Source organism: Dermacentor variabilis, chromosome 4 (assembly GCF_050947875.1).
Source record: "Dermacentor variabilis isolate Ectoservices chromosome 4, ASM5094787v1, whole genome shotgun sequence".
Taxonomy (NCBI): Eukaryota; Metazoa; Arthropoda; class Arachnida; order Ixodida; family Ixodidae; genus Dermacentor; species Dermacentor variabilis.
In genome coordinates, this window is record NC_134571.1 from 10975264 (window position 1) to 10995496 (window position 20233).

At 46.0% G+C, this 20233-nt stretch overlaps 1 protein-coding gene across 4 annotated transcripts in view; it reads left to right on the forward strand.

Annotated features, from left to right (window-relative positions):
- Positions 1-20233, forward strand: part of Nup98-96 (nuclear pore complex protein Nup98-96) — a 286308-nt gene that overhangs the window by 25822 nt on the left and 240253 nt on the right. For all 4 annotated transcript variants that reach the window (XM_075688115.1, XM_075688116.1, XM_075688117.1 and 1 more), the window contains 4 exons: positions 2418-2592; positions 9441-9613; positions 12254-12367; positions 15312-15486. In XM_075688115.1, coding sequence (XP_075544230.1) covers positions 2418-2592; positions 9441-9613; positions 12254-12367; positions 15312-15486 — 637 coding nt within the window. The remainder of the gene's footprint in view (positions 1-2417; positions 2593-9440; positions 9614-12253; positions 12368-15311; positions 15487-20233) is intronic.

The following is a 20233-nucleotide window of genomic DNA, read 5'->3' on the forward strand; positions in this document are numbered from 1 at the left end:
TAGGTACGTTAATTCTTGCTGAGAAAGCGCTATCGAAGGCTGGCTAATGCACCACGTGCCCTTTCGCTGAATGTGGGCTGCTTCCATGACTAATCTGGTGGATGCATCAGTACGCTTAAACAAAATTGTTGTCTCTTTGAGCAGAGGCTTACACTTACATTGCCGGCAATGGACAGAGACACGCACATAATCATTCTTGTCCAGGGACAATTCATGTTCCCTAAGTCTTACATTTATGCACCGGCCAGTTTGCCTTATGTACACTCGGCCACACTTGAGCGGGAAGGAGTATACCACATTGGTAGTGCAGCCTACATACGTATTAACATGTTTCAATTTGCACCTTACGTTATAATTATGTTCTGCTCCACTTTCTCGCCTTTCGACTACCGGACAAATATCGCTCAATTTGCTAGGAGCCGAAAAGACAACCTGCACCCCATAATGACCTGCAACATTCTTCAGGCCATGAGATAGGCGATGTGCATAGGGTACAACTACCACGTTCTTCTTCCTGCTATATCCTTCGGCCTCCTGCCTCCTCGGGTTCTTTACCCATTTAACCTTTTGAGGGTCGATTTTTTTCGCCATATGCGACCGCCCAGGGTTGATTTCTTTTATTGCAGATTCCAGTTGTTCTTAGGGACTTATTTCGAAAAAAAATTACCGTAATTTTTCTAGGGTGACCGTAAAGTGAGAAAAATATCTTTTGCGTTGGTATATATGCACTCTTCATTCATGAATAACACCAATAAAAAAAGGAAATAAACTTATCAGAGTTAAAAATTCGATCCATTTTTATGCACTAGTTCAAGGCTTTGAAAATCTGCACACGAGAATATTTCACGTCTCAAATGTTCCTGCTCTTACACTAATACGTACGTCCATGGCATAATCGAACTGCGTATGTGTGCGCACTCAAGAAACTGTTTGGTTGTGTGCCCATCAAAAAAAAGAAAGCAACACGTGTGGCAAACTTCCGCTAATTGTCATCTTATCGCCAACCAGCTAGGGCAATTAGTTTTCGCGAGTCCTAAAAAAAAAAAAAGGAAAGGAAATGGAAACGCATGCACGGCAGCATCCTTCCTATGCGCACCTCTGTGAGCACTAAAAGAGCAAGAAACAATATTGCCCTTTGAGCAATTAGTAACGAGATAGCCATCACTTTTGAAAGTGCAGAAAGCCGAAACCGCCCATGAAACAAAATCAAAACGGCCACCCTGATGCGCTGCGCGAATGTGCGAGCGGTAGTATATAGACGCGCGGGAGCAGACTAGCGCTAAAACAAACCATGCAACGAAAACTGAGAGGGAGGCGCGCGAAAAAAATTCCCTGTATCCCCGCATAGTGGCCAGCACATGACAAAAAAGAAAAAAGTTAGGAAATTGGCGTGCTTTTTAATCGTACAGACGGGGCCGTAAATATACGGCATCGACCAGTTTCAGACTTGTTTGCAGTGCCGTATATTTACGTCATTGACTGTCAAAGGGTTAATCAATTTCTCAGACCTGCCTGTTGTTAAGCTATTCAAGTACCCAGCTTCCTCCAGCCTGACTACCTGACGTGCAAAGGCATCACTCATTGCATGCTCACGTTTTTACCAGGACGGCACGAAGTACGGAGATGCAAATTGCATTTTTTACTACTTTAGAATCGCCTGAGGTGAAGTTCAACAGGGGCTTGGCAGAACGAGGGAAGTATTCCCAACAGACATGATCATCTAGAAAACGTAGTCTAAGGTCAAGGTATTGTAGTTCATCCTCTTTTGGTTGCTCTGAGGTGAACCTCAAACCCTGACCAAGCTCACTACTGCTAATATGAATAGCATCCATTCATGCTATTCATATAATGTCAGTATATCATCGTTAAAAGCAGAATCCGGCTTAACAAGCCTGACTTGTCGGTGTCGTATCGCTGCTATGTACTTATTTCATAGGTTTTTTTACAGCTCACTTCATCATCCACCCTACATCAGTCCACCTGCATGCATTTCACTCCGCATTGGTCATCCCTTTCAAGTCGCCCGTTCACGTGCGCACACTACCACTTTTGCCACATCATTCTTCCCACGTTCAGCCTCGGACTGGAACGGCCTTCCACACGACATCGCCGCAATCACCTGCCCATCCACGTTTTTGAACTGTATAATTAACATATTTACCAGCGAGCAAACTTGTACCTAAACATCGTTCCCTTGTGTATATAATTTATTTTAATTGCTACCCACCCCTTATGCAATACCCCCAATCCTGGGGGCCTTTAAGGTAATAAAGTGAAGTGAAGTGAAGTGAAGGCTTTGAAAAAATAGGTGTGAGGGCCTCTTCAATGCTGGGCTATCACGAAAATATAAATGCTGACAAACTGCTAAAGAAGAAGCCTATAACCATGCTTGTCCTTGCATGCTTGCTCACCACCAGGAGCTGCGGCTAGAAGACTACGCAGCCAACCGGAAGGGTGGCGGCCAGGCGGGCATGGTAGGATTTGGGTCGACCAGCCAGCCAAGCTCAATCTTCAGCACCCCAGCCACTCAACAGTCTGCATTCAACTTTGGAGCCACCCAGAACAAGCCGCTGTTTGGAACTTCCACTGCCGGTAGGTCTTCTGTCACTTGCTTCGCATGCCTTGCGGTACCCTTTGACAAGCAGCAGCGCTAGGAAGACCTTGGACAAAGAAAAGAGGATCACAGCACAAGTGTTGGTTCAGCTACAGAGAAGAGTTTGATGGTACAAGAAATATTTTGCAATCGTGTATTGTCTTTTAGTAATAGTTGATTGTTTTTTAGCACTGCTGCTTTTGAAATATGAACTTTCACCAGGTTGCCCAAGCTTCCTTGCTACAGTAAAAGCTCGTTAATTCACTACTCGTTAATTCGAAATTTCGGATAATTCGAAGTAGTCGCCGCGGTCCGTCCAACAAGGTATTGAAAGCAATATGTAACCCATCCCGCTTATTCACACTGAAATCCGCACCGCCGCCGATAATTCGAACTCCGCATCATCGTGGATGGGGAGAGTGCTAGTGCGCGGGTGCACGCTGGCGTCGCCGCGCGGGTCGCGCAGCTTTGCTTTTTCGATCAGCGGCAAGGACAATTACACCGTCGCTGCGCGCCGTGTTCTTTGTGTACGAGCGTGCGAGGGTGAGCCGGCGAACGCGGCTCAATCTCGCGTGCGCGAGAGGGGAAGGTGGGGCGGAGCGCGCCCTCTCTTGTCGCGCGCGAGGCAGGGGGGGTGAGGCGAGGGAGGGACGGGAGGACGATCTTCGGCGGCTGTAGGGTGGGTAGGGTGCCTCGATGCGCGCGCTCCCCTCCGCCACCGTGCGAGAGGGCGTGCGCATCGAGGCACCCTACGGCGGCTGCTGCTTACGGCGCGGCCACTGGCGGCCATGCGGGCGTCGCACCTTGAAACAGATCTGCGACGTGGCCAAAGTGCGCGCCCGCGTGGGCCTCATCTTCAAAGCGATCAGCGATGTTTGCAGAGTGCGCGTAGTGCCGGTAGCTTCATATGCGATGTGCTTTCTACGTTTCGTTTGCGTTGAAGCCAGAGCTGTACGAACGTCAATTCGCTCGCTGCTACTGCAGCGAGTCCTCACTCCAGCGTTTTTCAGCGAGTTTCCGCGGTCATCGAGCGAGATGCGTTTATGCTTACCTGTGCGCGCGTGACGCAGTGCTTGTTAATTTGTTTAGTAAGCGAATGCTTGCAAGTTTATACGCCCGATAAAACTATTATCCTTACTTCATATAGCATATATCGACTAATTTTCTATCGCAATCGATGCTTCGCTTTTCGCGCGAGTCTGCGACATTTTTTTTTTCTCCGCCCCAGTCAGCGCGACGAACGCGCGGATGGAGCAAGAGCCATCTCGACGCCGGGCCGCGCTGGCCACGTCCGGTTACGTTGGCTGCGCCAGTGCTTCGAAGTATAGACGTTGTTCATGCCAACGTGACGTAGCGTGTGCGCGCGTGCTCACGACGTCAGACTATATACGCGCCTTAACAAAGCGATTTTTTTCTCTGACTTTCATTAGTTCGAATTCTGTATAATTTGAATTTTCATAGCACCCCCGCGGAATTCGAATTAATGAGCTTTTACTGTACAGTAAAACCTCGTTACTTACACTCTTTAATTCGGAAAATTGTATAATTCATACACGGCCTCTGGTCCCGCCAGGCGTATGCATTATTTAATGGAAATAAACTCTTATTAATTGAAGCTTTGCTGCGCACGCTGCCCACATGCCTTAAGAGCTGCATGATAGTACCATCCACGATTGTGTCAATAGCAACTGCAGTTTCATCTGCAGCGATTGCGGCAAGCAGTATGTAGTTTCATTTTGGCTCTGTGGGTGCATCAACCACGTGCCTTCAGAACTGCATAGTTACTGTCCATGATCGTGTCGATAGCTGCCGCGATTTTGTCTGCAGTGGTTCTGGCCAATAGTAGTTTCGTTTTGACTTGGTGCAATGTCTGCACACGCAATGGCACAAACACGGCGGAATCTGTTGAGGACGACAAGTGCCGACTAAATCGTGATGGATGGACCATCGGTTGGCGACCAGCTCACTGGCGGAAAAATAATCTGGTTCTGTTCATGGTAGTGAAATGCAAGCCTCAGATGAAGTCGTGCGCCGTGGCCGCACTGCGAAGGAAGTAGCGAGGCCTTTGCTGCTATGAGGGCTAATCAGTCACAAGGGGAAGAGAATTGCAGCTTCTGCACTGCGTTTGTGCGAAATAGAAACTAATTTGCTGATTCATTCAGTAAATGAAGTCTGTTGATGTAGTAAGCATTTCTTTGTTTTATTGATTCTCTTGATAATTCAACATTTGGCTAATTTGCACATTTATTTCAGTCTCGTTAAATCCGACTCATCGAGGTTTTACTTTATTGGCACCTTGTTAGATGGGCATCTTTACTTTTGATCTGCAATTTACTTTTGCTGCTAATTAGACCTCGATGAGACAGCAAGACGTTATTAATTTAGCAAATGAAATTTAAAAACTTGGAGGATGCTTAAACTTCGCCTTTAAAAGTGGAACGCGATAGCATTTAAAGATCCCTGACTGCTTCTCACGCTTCCCGGCAACTGCAGCTTATGTAACCATAAGGTTTACTGGGAAACGCTGGCGGCGAATGCTACGCACGAAGGTGAGCTTTCTAGTAGAAACACGGCCTCTTGCGTGGGTTGATCTTCGATGTAGTGCACAGCTGTGCCAAAAAATTATGCAATGTTCAGGTTTTTGTTATTGTTTCTTAATATTTAAGTGTGAGAAGATGTAACATAAAAGGAATGCGCTGTCAGTGTTTTGTTTCATGAGATTTGTTTGTGGGCTGTCATTCTCAATGTTCCGAGGAATAACTTTGTCATGAATGTAAGACAAGGTATGAGCAACTTTAGTAATAGAGTGGTGTGGCAATATAACTCGCACATACCGCATTTCATATAGCAAGGTGTGGCATATACATATACAGAGAAACCTCGTTAAGTCGAAATCATCGAGACTGCAAAAAATCTTCGAATTAAGTGTGTTTTTGAGTTAACCGAACACAGAAAAAATGCAACCCAGGCAAAAAATTTTGCTGCAGGAATGCACTACCTTTATTCAGCGATATTTTGATTACTTAAAGTAATCAGAGATGCTGGTTTGCTGCGTCCTGTAGCTCCAAGGGTCATGTTTTCTAGTTGGCCAAGTACGTGCAGCATTTGAGAATTTCCACCGTGCCACTCAACGCAACTGCCGATAATGTTCTGCGAGCTGATAACTTCCCCGAGAGCAGGTGCTCGGAAGGGCTTGTTAGTGTCGTCGTCGTCGCTCTCATCGCACATGGTCACATCAGCGGTAGCTTCACTCTCCAACTCTGAGTTGCACGTTTGTTGATCATTTTCAACGTTCAGATACTCGGCAAAGCCAACTGCACCGGATTCGCTATCCTCTGTGCAGAGTGCATTGATGCGGTCGCAATACTTGGCTCCTTCTCCATTCATGCATTCTCCGTCCATCCATCCATTGCTACACTTGAACTCTTCGTGCCCATGTTGTAGAGCCAAGTCGTTGGCCTTCTCCCGCAGTATTGTTCCATTGACGTGAAGGTGGGCTGCGTTTGCTTTCTCCACCCAGTGAAGTAAAGCTCGATCCCACATCTTGGTACGTGGGAACCCGTACTTGCGACCGCTTCGAAGAATATGTATTGCTGTAGGCCTCCAGTACCTTCGACTTGTTCTTCAATATTGTGGACGATGTCAAGAAGGGCACGCTGTGACTTTCAGTCTACTCGGTCTTGGAACTTTTGTTCTTACCCGCTTCTTGAATCAAGCAGACCTTCTGGTGCAGCGTTAAAGTCTTATATTTTAGCATCTTCGCTCACTGGAACTTCTACACAATTCAGGAGAAAAAAAAAGGAACACCACGCTAGCTACAGCACCCCTAACCAAAGAAACGGCGCAGACCGGCGTTGCGCGCACACACGTCGCCGCAGGCGCAGAGAGAGAATGAGCAAACGGCAGCCAGTGGCAGCGGCACAGAACACGCGCTGGCACTGCAATCGCTGCTACTACGAGGAGCATGCAGAGAGGAGGATGAGAGCACGTAACAAAAACCGGTATGCTAGCTGCGTTGCAGTGAAGCATGTCTTCTCCTCTGCAGGCGCGCATTTCGGCGGTGCGCGGGGCGTACCATGGACTGATTTTTGTGCTAGTAGTACTACGGGTCGGGCGCTTCATCTATAAATAATTGCGATTGCTATGTGGCGTCGCATTGTGGCTCCAAATGGCCGTCGTTTCGTTGGGTTTGCGGTTGTTGGATCTCTTTGGACGAAGGTTCATCCCTAGCGCTGCCACCAGTTGTTGGATTTTGAGGACGATCCCACCGCTGGCATCCGTTTGTTGGATCTGAAGGACAATCCCAATTGCTGTCCCCCAGATATTTGGACCTTGCCGTTGGGTGCGGGAGTTGGCCGAGGTTGAGGAGGACTTTGAGATGAAAACTGGAGGTTTATTTACATTATTTACAGTAAGAGTACAACAAAATTAACAGTCATAAAGTCATTACGGGCCGGCAGCAACTCGGACGCTGCGGCCCGTGGCAAGAAGCTCGAAAGAGATGAATGAAGGAATGCTCTCTTGCTGCTCCCGGTCTGTCTTTTAAGCCCTTTGGTGTCTCGAAGTCACGTCACGTTCGGCCAATCGGCGAGCCCGCTCAGGTGACGCCATTTTTGGCCAATCGGCGAGCCCACTCAGGTGTCGTCATTTTCGGCCAATTGTAGGCGCCCGTGCGATTGTGTCACACCCGGCGCACAGGGTCGCTCCTTGGGCCCCAATTGTACGAGGGCTTACTTCTCTCTGCGGTATTGCCATCCTGACTTGCAAGCGCCGTCGCAATAGGCGGAAGGGGGCGACGTTTCAGTGCTGCAAAGCAGCATTGCTCAAGCCCTGCGGGTCCTGGAACCGTGCCAGGCTCCCGCTACACTTTCGGGATGAGTCAAGCAGTGAATAGCTCCACCTGCGGCGCACGAGGTGCACTCGTGCACTCGTGCACTTCTGCACTCCTTAATTAGCTGGGACGCGATTCGATGTGGTCTGGTGAACTCGAAGTAGGCTCAGAAAAAGGTCCCGTATCTAACACGGTGAAATGGGGATCGGGAATCGCTACATAGCACCCCAAATCTTCGTATTAACCGGGTTGGCCTAGGCCGCCGGTTCGAATTATCCGGTCAAATTTACATTGGAAAATACGAGAACGCAGAAAACCTTCGAATTATCTGGGATGTTGAATTAGCCGAGTTCGAATTAACGAGGTTTACTATACCTAAATATGTACGGAAATTTTCACTCGCGGACAACGCCCCCGAGACCGAATATTCTGTGACACGGGACTCTTAATGTCGCATTAAACACGATGGCAAGATCACCGACGATCGGCAAACTTCCCCGGTGGTTTGCTGCCCACTGCCACGCCTGCACACCTACTTTGGCTATTAGACTTAACCAGTGCTAGTTTTCTGGGTGTTGGCCATAGAGTTTCCTACAATAATTGCTTGAGGGAACTCTGGCACTGCAATTGTTCAGCCACCATGGGAATGATGGTTAATATATGGATATGTCCAATCTTTATACTTGTTGATTCAGACGTTCTTGTGCCTTTGTTTATTACTCTTTGTCTGCCTTCATAGTCCTAAATTTCAAAGCTAACTATACTTTTCTAAATACAGAAGACTCTGTGAACACACATAATCGCTACTAATTGCAGTGGTTAACCCTATCAAGCTGGCCAAATTGAAATGCGCCAAGCGTTTCAATGTGCTGGCTTTCCTGCAAGAAATTAATAAGGGTGTTCTGTGCTGCTTATCGATGCATGCATTCATGGCATAACATTAGGGTTCTGTGCTAGAGATTATGTGTTCTAATACTGCTGTCAGACAATCATTATTTCATTATTTATAACAGAGCACTTTGTTGAAAATGACGTGTTTAGAAAGGCACAAAGCCTGTTGGAATCTATAAGGGTGAAGTTTAGGAAAATCCATGTACAGTCAAACCCACTTATAACGATACTGGTTTTAACAATATATCAGATACTGGTTTTAACAATATATCAGTTATAACGATGAGAAGCTGCTTCACCGCCAACCTTTGGATGTTTTCTATGGGGAAATAACCTGCTTACTACCATGCCCCCATGCCGCATTATTGGTTATAACGATGAAGTCTGGCTGCTGGGTGTCTGTGCTGAAATGTAATGAAATGCAAAATCCTTGAAAGGAAAAAGAAAAAGAAAAAGAAATTTGAGCTGCTGTGTGATGCTCGGCGATGCCTTGACAAATGTTCCTTGCCGCCCGTGGTCCCACTTTGCAGTTATAGCAGTGCCATTCTTGACCGCTGACCGCCGCTGCTTGTTACATGTGATTGGAGTGTGCAGCAATCAAGAGTTCAACAGTTAAACAAGAGAACACAATCAGCATCTGAAAGGAGGAAGGTGGTGGGGAGGGGCACTGGTCTTCCTGCCAGTATAGGCTTCTCGCAACAGCTTTGCCATCTCCCTATTATTATTTTTTCATAGAACCTGCTTATTACCATTATTGGTTATAACAGTGGAATCTTTATGGTGCCTGAAAATTGTGATAAGTGGGTTCGACGGTATATTGGCTTTATGGCGTATGTGGTGGTGCCGTGAAGGCGTCCGAATTATCAGGCATATTCGAAAAATCAATCGTTGATTGTAAATAATAGCGTAAAATTCAATTGAATATTTGAAAATATCGAATATGCACTCAAGTCAACCTTCAAGTTTATGGTTACAGGAGGGTATAAATGACAAGGTTGCAAGCTTTGATGCCTAACTAGAGTAGGGCTACCTTTAACTGTGGCCTCAACTGTACATTGCTTGGATTGAGATTGATCAACAATTACCTAAGTACTGGCTGTACTTTTCTGCTTTCCTCTTGTTCAGGTGGTTTTGCACCGACTGGCAGCTCACTCTTTGGGCAGACAACGCAGAGTCAAAATGTGTTTGGTAAGCCAACAGGGTTTGGCATGACAACCCCGGCTTCGACATCAGCGTTTGGAACCACCAATGCCTTTGGCACCACTGGAACCTCTGTATTTGGTCAGCCACAGCAAAAGGTACTTGCCGAGCTGGTAAAAAATTTGAGTAGCAGTGTGGGTCAACTGAAGCACTGCGTTGAACACTTTCCCTTCTGCACTTATTCCCATCGATAGCCCGCTGTTGATGATTGCTAATTTGTATTTTGCTGCTTTCCTAGCGCTCCTGAACGGCTAGTTCCATATTTGGGTTATCTAGAAATAGGGGTATGTGAATATTTGGAAAGTTTGAATATTGTCAAATATTGTATGTCTAATATTCGTATTTGATTGGAAAAATAAATATTAGAAAATGTTTGAATATTTGGCTGCATAAGAATATTCGAATCAAATCAAATATATTTCTGGCTGTGCAGCAGCAAACACTGTTTTTAGCATTTGTTTCTATCTAATCTAAAAATATTGGGGTGATTTTGTGCTGAATTTTGCAAAAATTTCGGGCTGCTAGCAAAATTTTGCCTGTAAAGCACACTTAGCCGCTAAACGTCTAAACTGTGCAGGAAAGCCAGCCTCTCAGTCGCAAGGGGCACGGGTTTCCGGACAGCGAGAGCGCACTTTATTTTATTTTTTGCAGCGCCACCCCCAGTTCTGAGCTTATTGCTTGATAGCAAGCGCGACGAGCGACGACTGGCACAGGGTCAAATGCTTCCAAGATTACGATTATTTGATGCGGTATAAGAAGGCACAGGCTGGCAAGGACAGCTAGTGAGAATTACTAAATTTTCCAAGTTAACATGAGCCAAATACACAACCTTTTAGTATAATGGCTTACTAGTCTAGTTTCTTAATGTTGACAATGCAATCGCAATGTCCCAACATAACAAGTTAACCCAACTTGCTAATAAATTAATGTGCATATCATTATTCAATTCGTATTTGAAAATTTTGATATTCGCACACCCATATTTAGAAACTGTGTACTCAGTTTCACTTTTTTTTTCCGCTGTGCATGAATTTTTAAATCTCCTACGAAGAAGGGGTGTGGCCAGTGCGATAAGCGCTCATAGTTTCCAGGATGTTGTTGATGTCGTGTGCTGCTCATGCACGGAAACATTGCATTTTTCTGATTCTAATGCATCAGCACGCAAGATTATGGCTTTTGAAAGTAGCACGTGATGCGGAGGACAGCTTCGGTATGTCAGATTTCTGAAAGGAGTCTCGCTTTCTTCACCAAACTGCTTCAGAGCTGCCGTGCGCCAATATGAAGATATCCTGCGTGTTCTAAAGGTCTCAGTTCTTATCTGCAGACAACATTCAGTTGGGATCATTTGCTGGCGGCCACGTAGCAAGTTGTTGAGCGCTAAAGACTGGGATTTTACCTTGGCATCACGCTAGGGCTAGTCACTAAGTTAAACAGTTTCTTTTAAATCTGAAGAACCTTTTCACATAGAAAGATCATATTTGCTGGAGTATTGCACAGGTCCTTTGCATTGAAAATGTATATTCTGAAAATTTTTTGAAGTTTTTCTGTGTGAGGCAACAGTAATGTTCTTTAATAACTTTTTATTTTTCCTGCCAAATATTTATGGAGATACTTCTTTCAAATTCGTTTTAATAACCGTGTTGTTTAGTACAGTTGGAAAGAGAATTTCTTTCTCTTCAACTTGATACAATGTGCTTCAGTATCAAGCATGCTCTGTGATAGGAAAAAGGTATTTACTAGACTACTGAAAATCTGCTGCCTTGCCCATGGGCAAGAAAGTGTTAGTAACGGTAAGCTCTTGCAAATACGTCAATCGTAGTGAATTTATGTTATAAACAAAAAATACGAGGACACCTAAGCACTTCTTAAGAGTTGTGAATATGAAAGCATTAATGTCCAAGTGAACGCCGCTTCGCATCCATTGAGTTACGAACTCCTCAAGGGCAAGCGAGCGCGTTGAGATGCTTGGCGCATGTTGATTTGGCCTTACCAAGGCGCAGTTAGAAAGCAGGCGAGAGCTTCTGTGGACAAGGAACGCGCAGGTAACACAGGCTTCCGGGAGCGACAGCGAGGGTGATGTGGCCTGGCAGCGATGCCCACTCCCCTCACGCAACACCTAGCGCACTGTCACAGCAGAAGGTGTTCCCTTTCACCCGCTCTACTCCATCGAGGCCCAACCCAGCAAGTGCAAGCAAATGCAAGCAAGCGTCACAAGTGTGTGAGGCATGCTCGTGATGTGGCGTCACAGCCAATAGAAAGTTAGGTGCCGTTTCACTGCTACAGACGCCGCTGGCTTTTTTGCTCAGTGGGCCATTTGACACTTCCACATAAAAAATTGTTTTATATTGATTACTGCTGATTGAAAACTTTATTCCGTTCATATATGTGCACAGGTGCAGGCGAGCTTTTGCAGAACTACTTTGATGCAAGAAGCATCTGAAATAGCTTGCCACTTAGCTGGGCCTTGTTACCAATATTGTCGCGAGACAGCTGTACCTTGCTGTGCTAAAGTGTCTGACACTTCATCAAGTTGTGCCCCTATTTCTGCATTGCTTCTGTGAACCTTAATTTTTGTTTTCCCGATGTATTAGCATTTACATCAAATTGTTGCCACCTATAAACAATGTGCTTGACATAATAGGCTGTGATTGTGATCACTTCTTGTACTTTTATGTGCATGTGCTCGTGTGCAATATGCTGCTTACATCTAGAAAACCTGGCACTGGCTTTCTTTGCAGTCTCTGTTTGGCCAGCCAACAGGAACAGGTCTCTTTGGCAGCACTACCGCAACAACACAGCCATCCACTGGATTTGGCACTGGTTTTGGGACTACATTTGGTGCTACAACACAGGTGTGAACATTGTTTCATCATAAAGATATTGTAGCCACACTGCAATATAAGAATTGAAAACTAAGCACGGGAAACAGAAAATGCATACATATTATCTTCAGTGTGCAAAATTTTGCACACACTAAACGGCAACAACAAATAAAGGACACATAGACCAGCGCATAGTCACAAATGAGCTTTATTCCTAAAGCACCACAAACACTGTACTTACTCGATTCTGATGCGCCCTCGATTTTAACATGCACCCGTTTTCTGTGACCAAAAAAAAAAAGGAAATATGGAGAAAGACGCCCTCGATTGTAACACGCAACCCGTTTGCTGTGACCTAAAAGAAGAGCCCTGTACAGTACCACACACCTCATTCTTTCATACAGAAATGCAACTTTCCCTCGTTTGGAAAAACAGATTAACTCCCAATACATTAAAGTTGCGATAAATAAAAAAGTGCAGTTTCGCCCGAAAGGCGAAGCATCGATTGCAATAGCAAATTAGTAGACAGCTATAGGAAAAGTAAGGATAGTAGTTTTATCGACCGTATAAACTTTTAAGCATTTGCTTATTAACTAAATTAACAAGCATGGTGTCACACTTGTACAAGCAAACATGAACACTTCTCACTCAATGACCGTGGAAACTGTTTATCGAAATGCTGCAGTGAGGAAGTGCGGTAGCAAGAGCAAGTGAATTGACCTTTGTGCGGCCTCTCTCTTCAACACGAACTAAGTGACAAGAACACAGCACGGTGCGCCTAGATGCATAGACTCTGTCCATATCGCTGATTGCTTTCAAGATAGGGGCCATGCGGCAGCACCGTATGCAGCAGCTGCCAGAGTAGAACGCCTCTCCTGTTTGTGCCAGTCCCGTACGCAAGTTTTGGGAATTCTGAATGCCCGTGATGGGGGGGGAGGGGCGATTTCCATCCGTCTCCGCACACGTGATCACTTTCCTTTTAATTGCGGAATCATGAGGAACTGCTGCTTGCCTCTCTGGCGAAGGGCGATGGCTCTTCAGAGTTGCAAAATCCAGCATGCCTAAAACAATTCGAATGCTGAACAGCCTTCCAGGCATCCGCTAGCATGCTGAGTGCGCAGAACAGGTTCACAGAGTGAGTGAGTCTTCCCGTTGTCAAAGCACATGAGTATGCAGTCAAGTAAACGGGCCCAGTAGTGCACCTGGAGGTATTTAATGACCCCTTGGTCCATTGGCTGCAGCACACTCGTCGTATTTGGTGACAAGAATTCAAGACGAATAGCTTGCAGGTTGCTTACGGCGCTTTGCGCCTCGCTGTTGTTTACAAAAATTAACACTTGCCTCTTAGGCTCAAACATCCGGTCCAGATGGCAGACGTAATCTTCAAACAACCTTTGTGTAATCCAGGCCTTTGTATTGCTGCTGTGCCACACAGGCAGGTTCTTTGCACCCTTAAAGCAGTGCGGGTTTTTCGCCTTCCCTATCACTAGAAGGGGCAGCTTCTCGGTGCCAACCGCATTTACCCCGACCATGACAGTTACCCTTTCCTTGCTATGCTTCCCACCAGTGCAGGCCTCACTAGTAAAAGAAAGTGAACGGTCCGGCAGCATTTTGAAGAATAGGTCTGTCCCGTTACAATTGTCTGCAGGAGCATACTCTTGTATCGGAGCTTTCAACTTACTCGTCCGGTAATCCATGCCAGTAGATTGATCCACGGCATTGCTTTCCCCGCAATCTTTTTTGAAAGTGACTCTGTGCCTTTTCTTAAACCCACCTATCCACCCGTCGGTGAACTTGGAAGTCCTGAATGCCCATTTTTAAAGTGAGCATCTCTGCTTTTTGCTTGAGCGTGTTGCCTGAAACGAGGAGGTTAGGACTCTTCTCAACCACAGCTGCAGGGCCTCCTCAAGCTTCGGATGTTGTCCTTTCCAGTAATTATCTGTAGTTTTGCAGTGTCACTGGTCGACTGCAGACAAGATCTCTTTGTTTTTCATGTAATCGGACAATGTCTGTTTGGAGAGATTAAACTCCTTCGTGACGTCGACTTGGGTCTGTCCTTGCTCAGTAAGCCTGATGATGGCTGCCTTCTTGTCCAGCATCACGTCGAATATTTTCCGCACTTCTTTGACACATTTGGTGGAAGTGGGTGAAGAGCTGGGGTCATGGTTTCGAAAACACGGCGTTGCGCTGAATGAATAACCGCAACACACTGAAATAGCGATGATATGTTATATGGTGGCTAGTTATGGCAGGCAATGATTTCAGCTGCACTGTATTGGATAAAGGCCGGTGGATCACTGCTGGATGAAAATGTGCGCAACACCACCTGGCCATGCATGACTGCATGACTGGCCATGCAAACTGGCCATGCATGACTGGTTTCAGACTCAAATTCGCTGCCGCTGCAGGCTACAGGCAAAAGCACGGCCTTTATCGGCGTTTCTTTCAACAGGCGTCACCGTTGCCGCATGAGTGTGGACGCCTCCTATACTTGCTAATTAAGTTACTATACTGTATATAGTTCTGGCGATTTCGCAAATTAAAATCAGTTGAAGTCAGCACCTGTGTTGTATTCTTCCTTCAGCCCTCGTCTTTTGTATGTGTGTTTTTTCCTTTGCTTTCGGCGCACATATACAGTAGCCATATTTAATTGCTATAACATGGTGTGGGAGCATAGTAGTAAGCACTTTATTTTGCTATATAACAGATACGTTACATTGGCTGCTCATTGTTATATTTCTCATGTATTGTTAAAACCGGAAGTTGGTTCGACTACATCTGGATTGCTGAATATTTATTAATGGTAAGATATCATTCAAAATAATGTAAGCTCTTGTGTATTTTTGAGTATAATAGCTGGCTGGAGACAATATGACCTTGCTGCTTTCCTTCAGATAAGTTACTCTTTAGCTTGCCATTAGATGTGTGCAGCCTGCTCTTGTCATGACAGTGTCCTTCTTCCTGCTTTTTTCAGCCAAGTGCTTTTGGGGTGCGGCCAGCATTTGGTACGGCCACCACATCTACGCCTTCCACCTTTGGGTTTGGCAGTACAGCCAATACAGGAACGTCGCTGTTTGGGGCCAAGCAGCCAGCTTTTACCTTTGGGTCGAACACACCAGCCTTTGGTGCCACGAACACAACAGGCTTCGGTATGTGATGACGCTGCCTGCATCAACAAATGTTGTCCTAAACTTCTGTCCTAAACAAATGTGAACTTGTGAGTAATTCATATCGATGCTCTATGTTTATAGCAGAAAGCACGAAGTAGTGTAAAGCCATTGGGACAAAGAGTCTGTTGATTTAAATCTGTATTGCCCTGTGGTAAAATATGTCTCTCATGACAACCTTATGGGGAAAGAAGCCACCTATACTACTAGTCTGCACTTGTGCATTTGTGATGTACCATATATTGCCACGTGTAAATTAACTCCAAATATAGATAAAATGCTCCTAACTCGGACCCCTGCAAACAGAATAATAAAAAAGAAGTGCCAGGACCTAAGTACAGTAAAATATTGGTGATGCAAATTTCCTGAGGTCGCGCAAAACATTCGTATCATCAAAACTTACAGAATTGAAAAAAAAAAGTTGTTACTTGTCAAGGATTGCCTTCTGGATTGCCTTCTGGAAATCGTCAAGGATTTCCTTCTGGAAGGTGTATTAATGCGCACACCTGTCCTCTCGAATGTTCTTGCATGCCACTGCATGCCATAGCTCGTTAAGAACAAGAAATGTTTCTGTCGTTGTGGGCTGCCGGTTGTTGCTGCTGCTGTGTTCATTGTCTTCATCCTCGCTGGTAAAAACATCAGGCTGTGATGTGGAAACTTCCTCCGCAATGTCCTCCATGGTAGGCATACTGCAGGCCACCAGATCGTCGTCCACTGTGACAAAATCTTTCTCTGTGCCATTCAACTCCCGAGCTCATTCCAATCTTCAGTTTGAATTGCCAGCTCTTGCAGATTCTTTTCGGATGGCTTAAGAAATCTGCATTTCGCAAAACAGTTTGCGATCTTTGTCGGCGAGATGCGGTCCCTGCTCATTGTGATAAAGTGTGTCACATCTAGGATGCTGATGTTGAGTTTCTTGTCTTTTCATTCTAACTTCGCCAGTAAATGATGTGCCAAGAGACTTAAAATAATACATGGCATTCCAAATGATACTTGCCTGGGAGTTATTCACGTCAAGTAAGAGTGCAATCTTGTCAGCTTTCTCGTGCAGCTTCGTGTCATCGACATTCACTTCAGCCATGACCTCTTTAAACCATGTAAGGAGAACATTGTCAAGCTGCTCCTGATGAGCAGTTCTTGCCTCTTTAGCGGTGACACTGAAGCGTTGAACATTTTTCATTATCTGGTCATGTTAAACGATTGTGTACAGGGTGGTTGGTGCCAGGCCAGACTGCTTGGCGAGGTCAATCCTTTTCCTCTTTGGATCTTTGCCCTCCTTCTGCAAAATATCTAGCTTCTCCTTGAATCGCAGCAGCTTTAGCTTTCGTGGTGCAAGCAGCTCGCTTCGATTAGGGCACGAACCAGATCACACAAAGAGAGTGCAGGAGACACAGGGTGTCTACCAACCGGAAAAACCAGGAAAACCGGGAATTCTCAGGGAATTTGAACAGTCTGGAAAAACTCAGGGAAAGCTCAGGGAATTTGTGCTTCTATCAGGGAAAATTAGCTGTAATTTTATTGAAAGGGAACGAAAGTCAGGTTAATGCTGGCTCCAGTAACAGAGGAATCGCAATGAATCGTCATTGACGCCATGTCGTCGGCACGATGTATTGCCAGAGTAGTTAACGACCGATTTTCCAGACGCTTTTTCGGACATGCCCGATAATTTGCACGGCTTTGCGGCACCACCACGTATTCCATATAGTAAATGTATATTGCCCTGACTGCAGGTCTGAAATGGCATTAATCAAAGCCGCCACCGCCGCCATGTTGATTATCTCGCTGCCTCGAACTGGCACTATCGCACACAGATCCGCCGGCAGCCGTAGCCACCACCACGGCAACGTTAGGCCTAGCTGCTTCTACGTTCGCTGTTAAGCTTCTTGCCGTGCGGTGCCGTGTTTTTCATTGAAAGAATTCGCTGCTGTCAGCAATGGCACCAACACTACGTTTGTAATCTTCACCATTGGCTTCGAAGCTCGCAGAGCACACACACTGCGTTTCGTAATGCCAGTCTCCGAAAGTTAGCTTCGCCTCATTACAGCAGTGTTAGGCGGTGAAGCTTAACACTTTCCTGTCCGCGCCTATGCCCATCGACAGTATGTTGTCGATGGTTTCAACGTCGATTTTCTCCCGTTCGGAGCGCTTATGGACAGCTAGCGCCATCCAGCGCATAAAAGGATAACTATTTTTCAAGTTTCGCTTCTGTGTTTCCTTTTTTGGCCGCGGGAGGGATTTTTAAAACGCCTTTTAATCGCGCTTGACGAGCACGCGTAGTTTCGGATATGGCGTCGACGTCTCGCGCAGCTGCTCCTCGGAAACGGCGAGTTTCGACCGATTCCGATGAGTCTGCATCAGAATTTTGCGATGACGGTAGCAGCGGAGACTCGGGAGATGATTTTGACTCATCCGACTTCAGCACGGACGGTGAAAGTGCGTCAAGTAGCCCCGGAACGTCGACAGGTATCCGCCGGTAAGTTCCGTTTTCCACTCCGAGCCATTTTATCGCGGCCGCGATCAGATCTAAAGACATGCGGCGTGTTCTAAAGGCAACGACTCTTATCTGCAGGGTGTCAACGTCGTTTGGACACGACTACTTGTCGGCGGCGGCACAAAGAGTGGAGTTTTGCGCGAGAAGACGGCCGGGAGTTGACCTCGGCACTGCGCTCCGTAGTTCCGCGCGGCGCTTCGCAAGAGCCGTCGACTTCTTCGCGCTGTTCTTCACGGCGGAAATAATCACTGAAATATGCAACATGACAAATAAATATGCGTGGATGCATATTTTGGAGAAGCAATCATACAGTGAGAGAGACGGCTCTTGGAAAGAAGTGACTCCCGATGAGATGAAGAAGTTTCTCGGACTTCTCATTTACATGGGTATTGTACAAGTGCCGCGCTTGCACTGCTACTGGAACACGCGGAAATTATTTTCTGGTCTTCTTCCACCTTCGGTAATGCCAAGAAATAGATTCAAAGCGTTGCTTGCATTCCTGAGTGTGTCCGACCCTGAGAAGACAACTGCCGCATCCCATGGCAAGCTGCATCGCGTAGCTTCGCTGCTGAAGCACATCAACGCCTCATCTGCCCAATTCTTCCACCCTGATCGGAGCCTCTCCGTTGACGAGAGGATGGTAAAGTCAAAAGGCAGATCCGGAATTAGACAGTACATGCGGGACAAAGTTATAAAATGGGGGTATAAATTGTGGGTTTTGGCGGACTCCAAATCTGGTTACACTGTTCAGTTCAGTGTATACACAGGAAAGCGTGAAGCACCAAGCGCACGTGGGCTGGCATTCGATGTTGTGACGCGACTCGCAGAGGACTACCTAGATCAAGGCTACATCATTTATTTAGACAACTTTTACACGTCGACATCCTTGTTTGTGCACTTGTTGGAGCGCAAGACGCTTGCTTGTGGCACAACGCGCAAGGATCGTCGGGGCTTTCCAGCCGAGCTCAAGGACACCCAATGGGAAAAAAAAGCTAAGAGAGGAGATGTTCGCTGGCTACGGGACCAGGACGTTCTATATTTACAATGGAAGGACAAGCGTGTTGTTCACATGATGTCGACAGCCCACACAGCCAACAAATTCGTACTTGCCAAGCGCAGAAGGAAAGTCAACAATAAGTGGGAAGAAATATCGGTGAAAAAGCCAATGCTGATTGACAAGTACAATGTGGGCATGCTCGGCGTCGATAAATCGGACCAGCTGATTGGGACATACAATGTTCTGATGAAGTGCGTGCGCTGGTGGAAAACGCTGTTTTTCCACAGTATAGATATTGCTGTTGTCAACAGCTTTATTCTATTTGATGAGCACCGTCGGCAGCATCCCGAAGTGCCTGAATTGTCAAGAGGTTCGCGTTTTGATCAGTTCGCGTTCAGGCTAGAGCTGGTGGAGCAGCTCATAGGACTTGATGAGCAACAACATCCAGACCCCAAGGCTCCTCCTGCTGTTCCCGCTACATGTGCCCCTAAGGATCAACAGCACAAGCCCCAGAAGCTACAAAGATACAGGAACTGCAAATTGTGCTATCAAGAACGGAAAGTGGAACAAAAAACGAACGTTTTCTGCGAGACGTGCGCCGCAAACTTGTGCTTCACCACATCACGCAACTGCTTTGTGCGGTGGCACGATAGCCACTAGGGATGACATTTTCCTTTGTAAAAAAATGTCTTGTACAGATAGGAATTTTATATTTGCATGAATGTTGTATACGGCCTGTCCCTTCAAAAAGTATATTTTGAATTTTTTTTATGTTGTCTTGGTGCAAAGCAGCATCGACGTTATCGCGGAGTTTTCTCGTTTTTGTTACAAATTTCTTATTAGGTGATTTTATTCAATTAATTGGTAATAAGTGCTTGTTTTCAAACAACACCATTAAAAAGCGCATTCCCTCTTCTACAAATTGATACTAAACATTTTAATATCAAACATTTGGTGTAGCAGCAAAAAAATGTTTACTAGACCACCCGAAAAGTGCTTATTTTCCCACGGACAGGAAAGTGTTAACAAGCGTGGGAAGGGACAATTGTCACAGGACACAGTATTGTCACGTGGTCGTGACGTCAAAGAACACAGTAGCAATACTGTGAAAGGCAAAAACTAGCTCTTATTGGGCGAACCTGTGCCCACAAAACAGGCTACACTTAAAGCACAACGAGAGCGGACGAACACAGTCGGCGATCGTCGTAAATCTGATCAGCAGGTCAAGCGCGTCGGCTTTT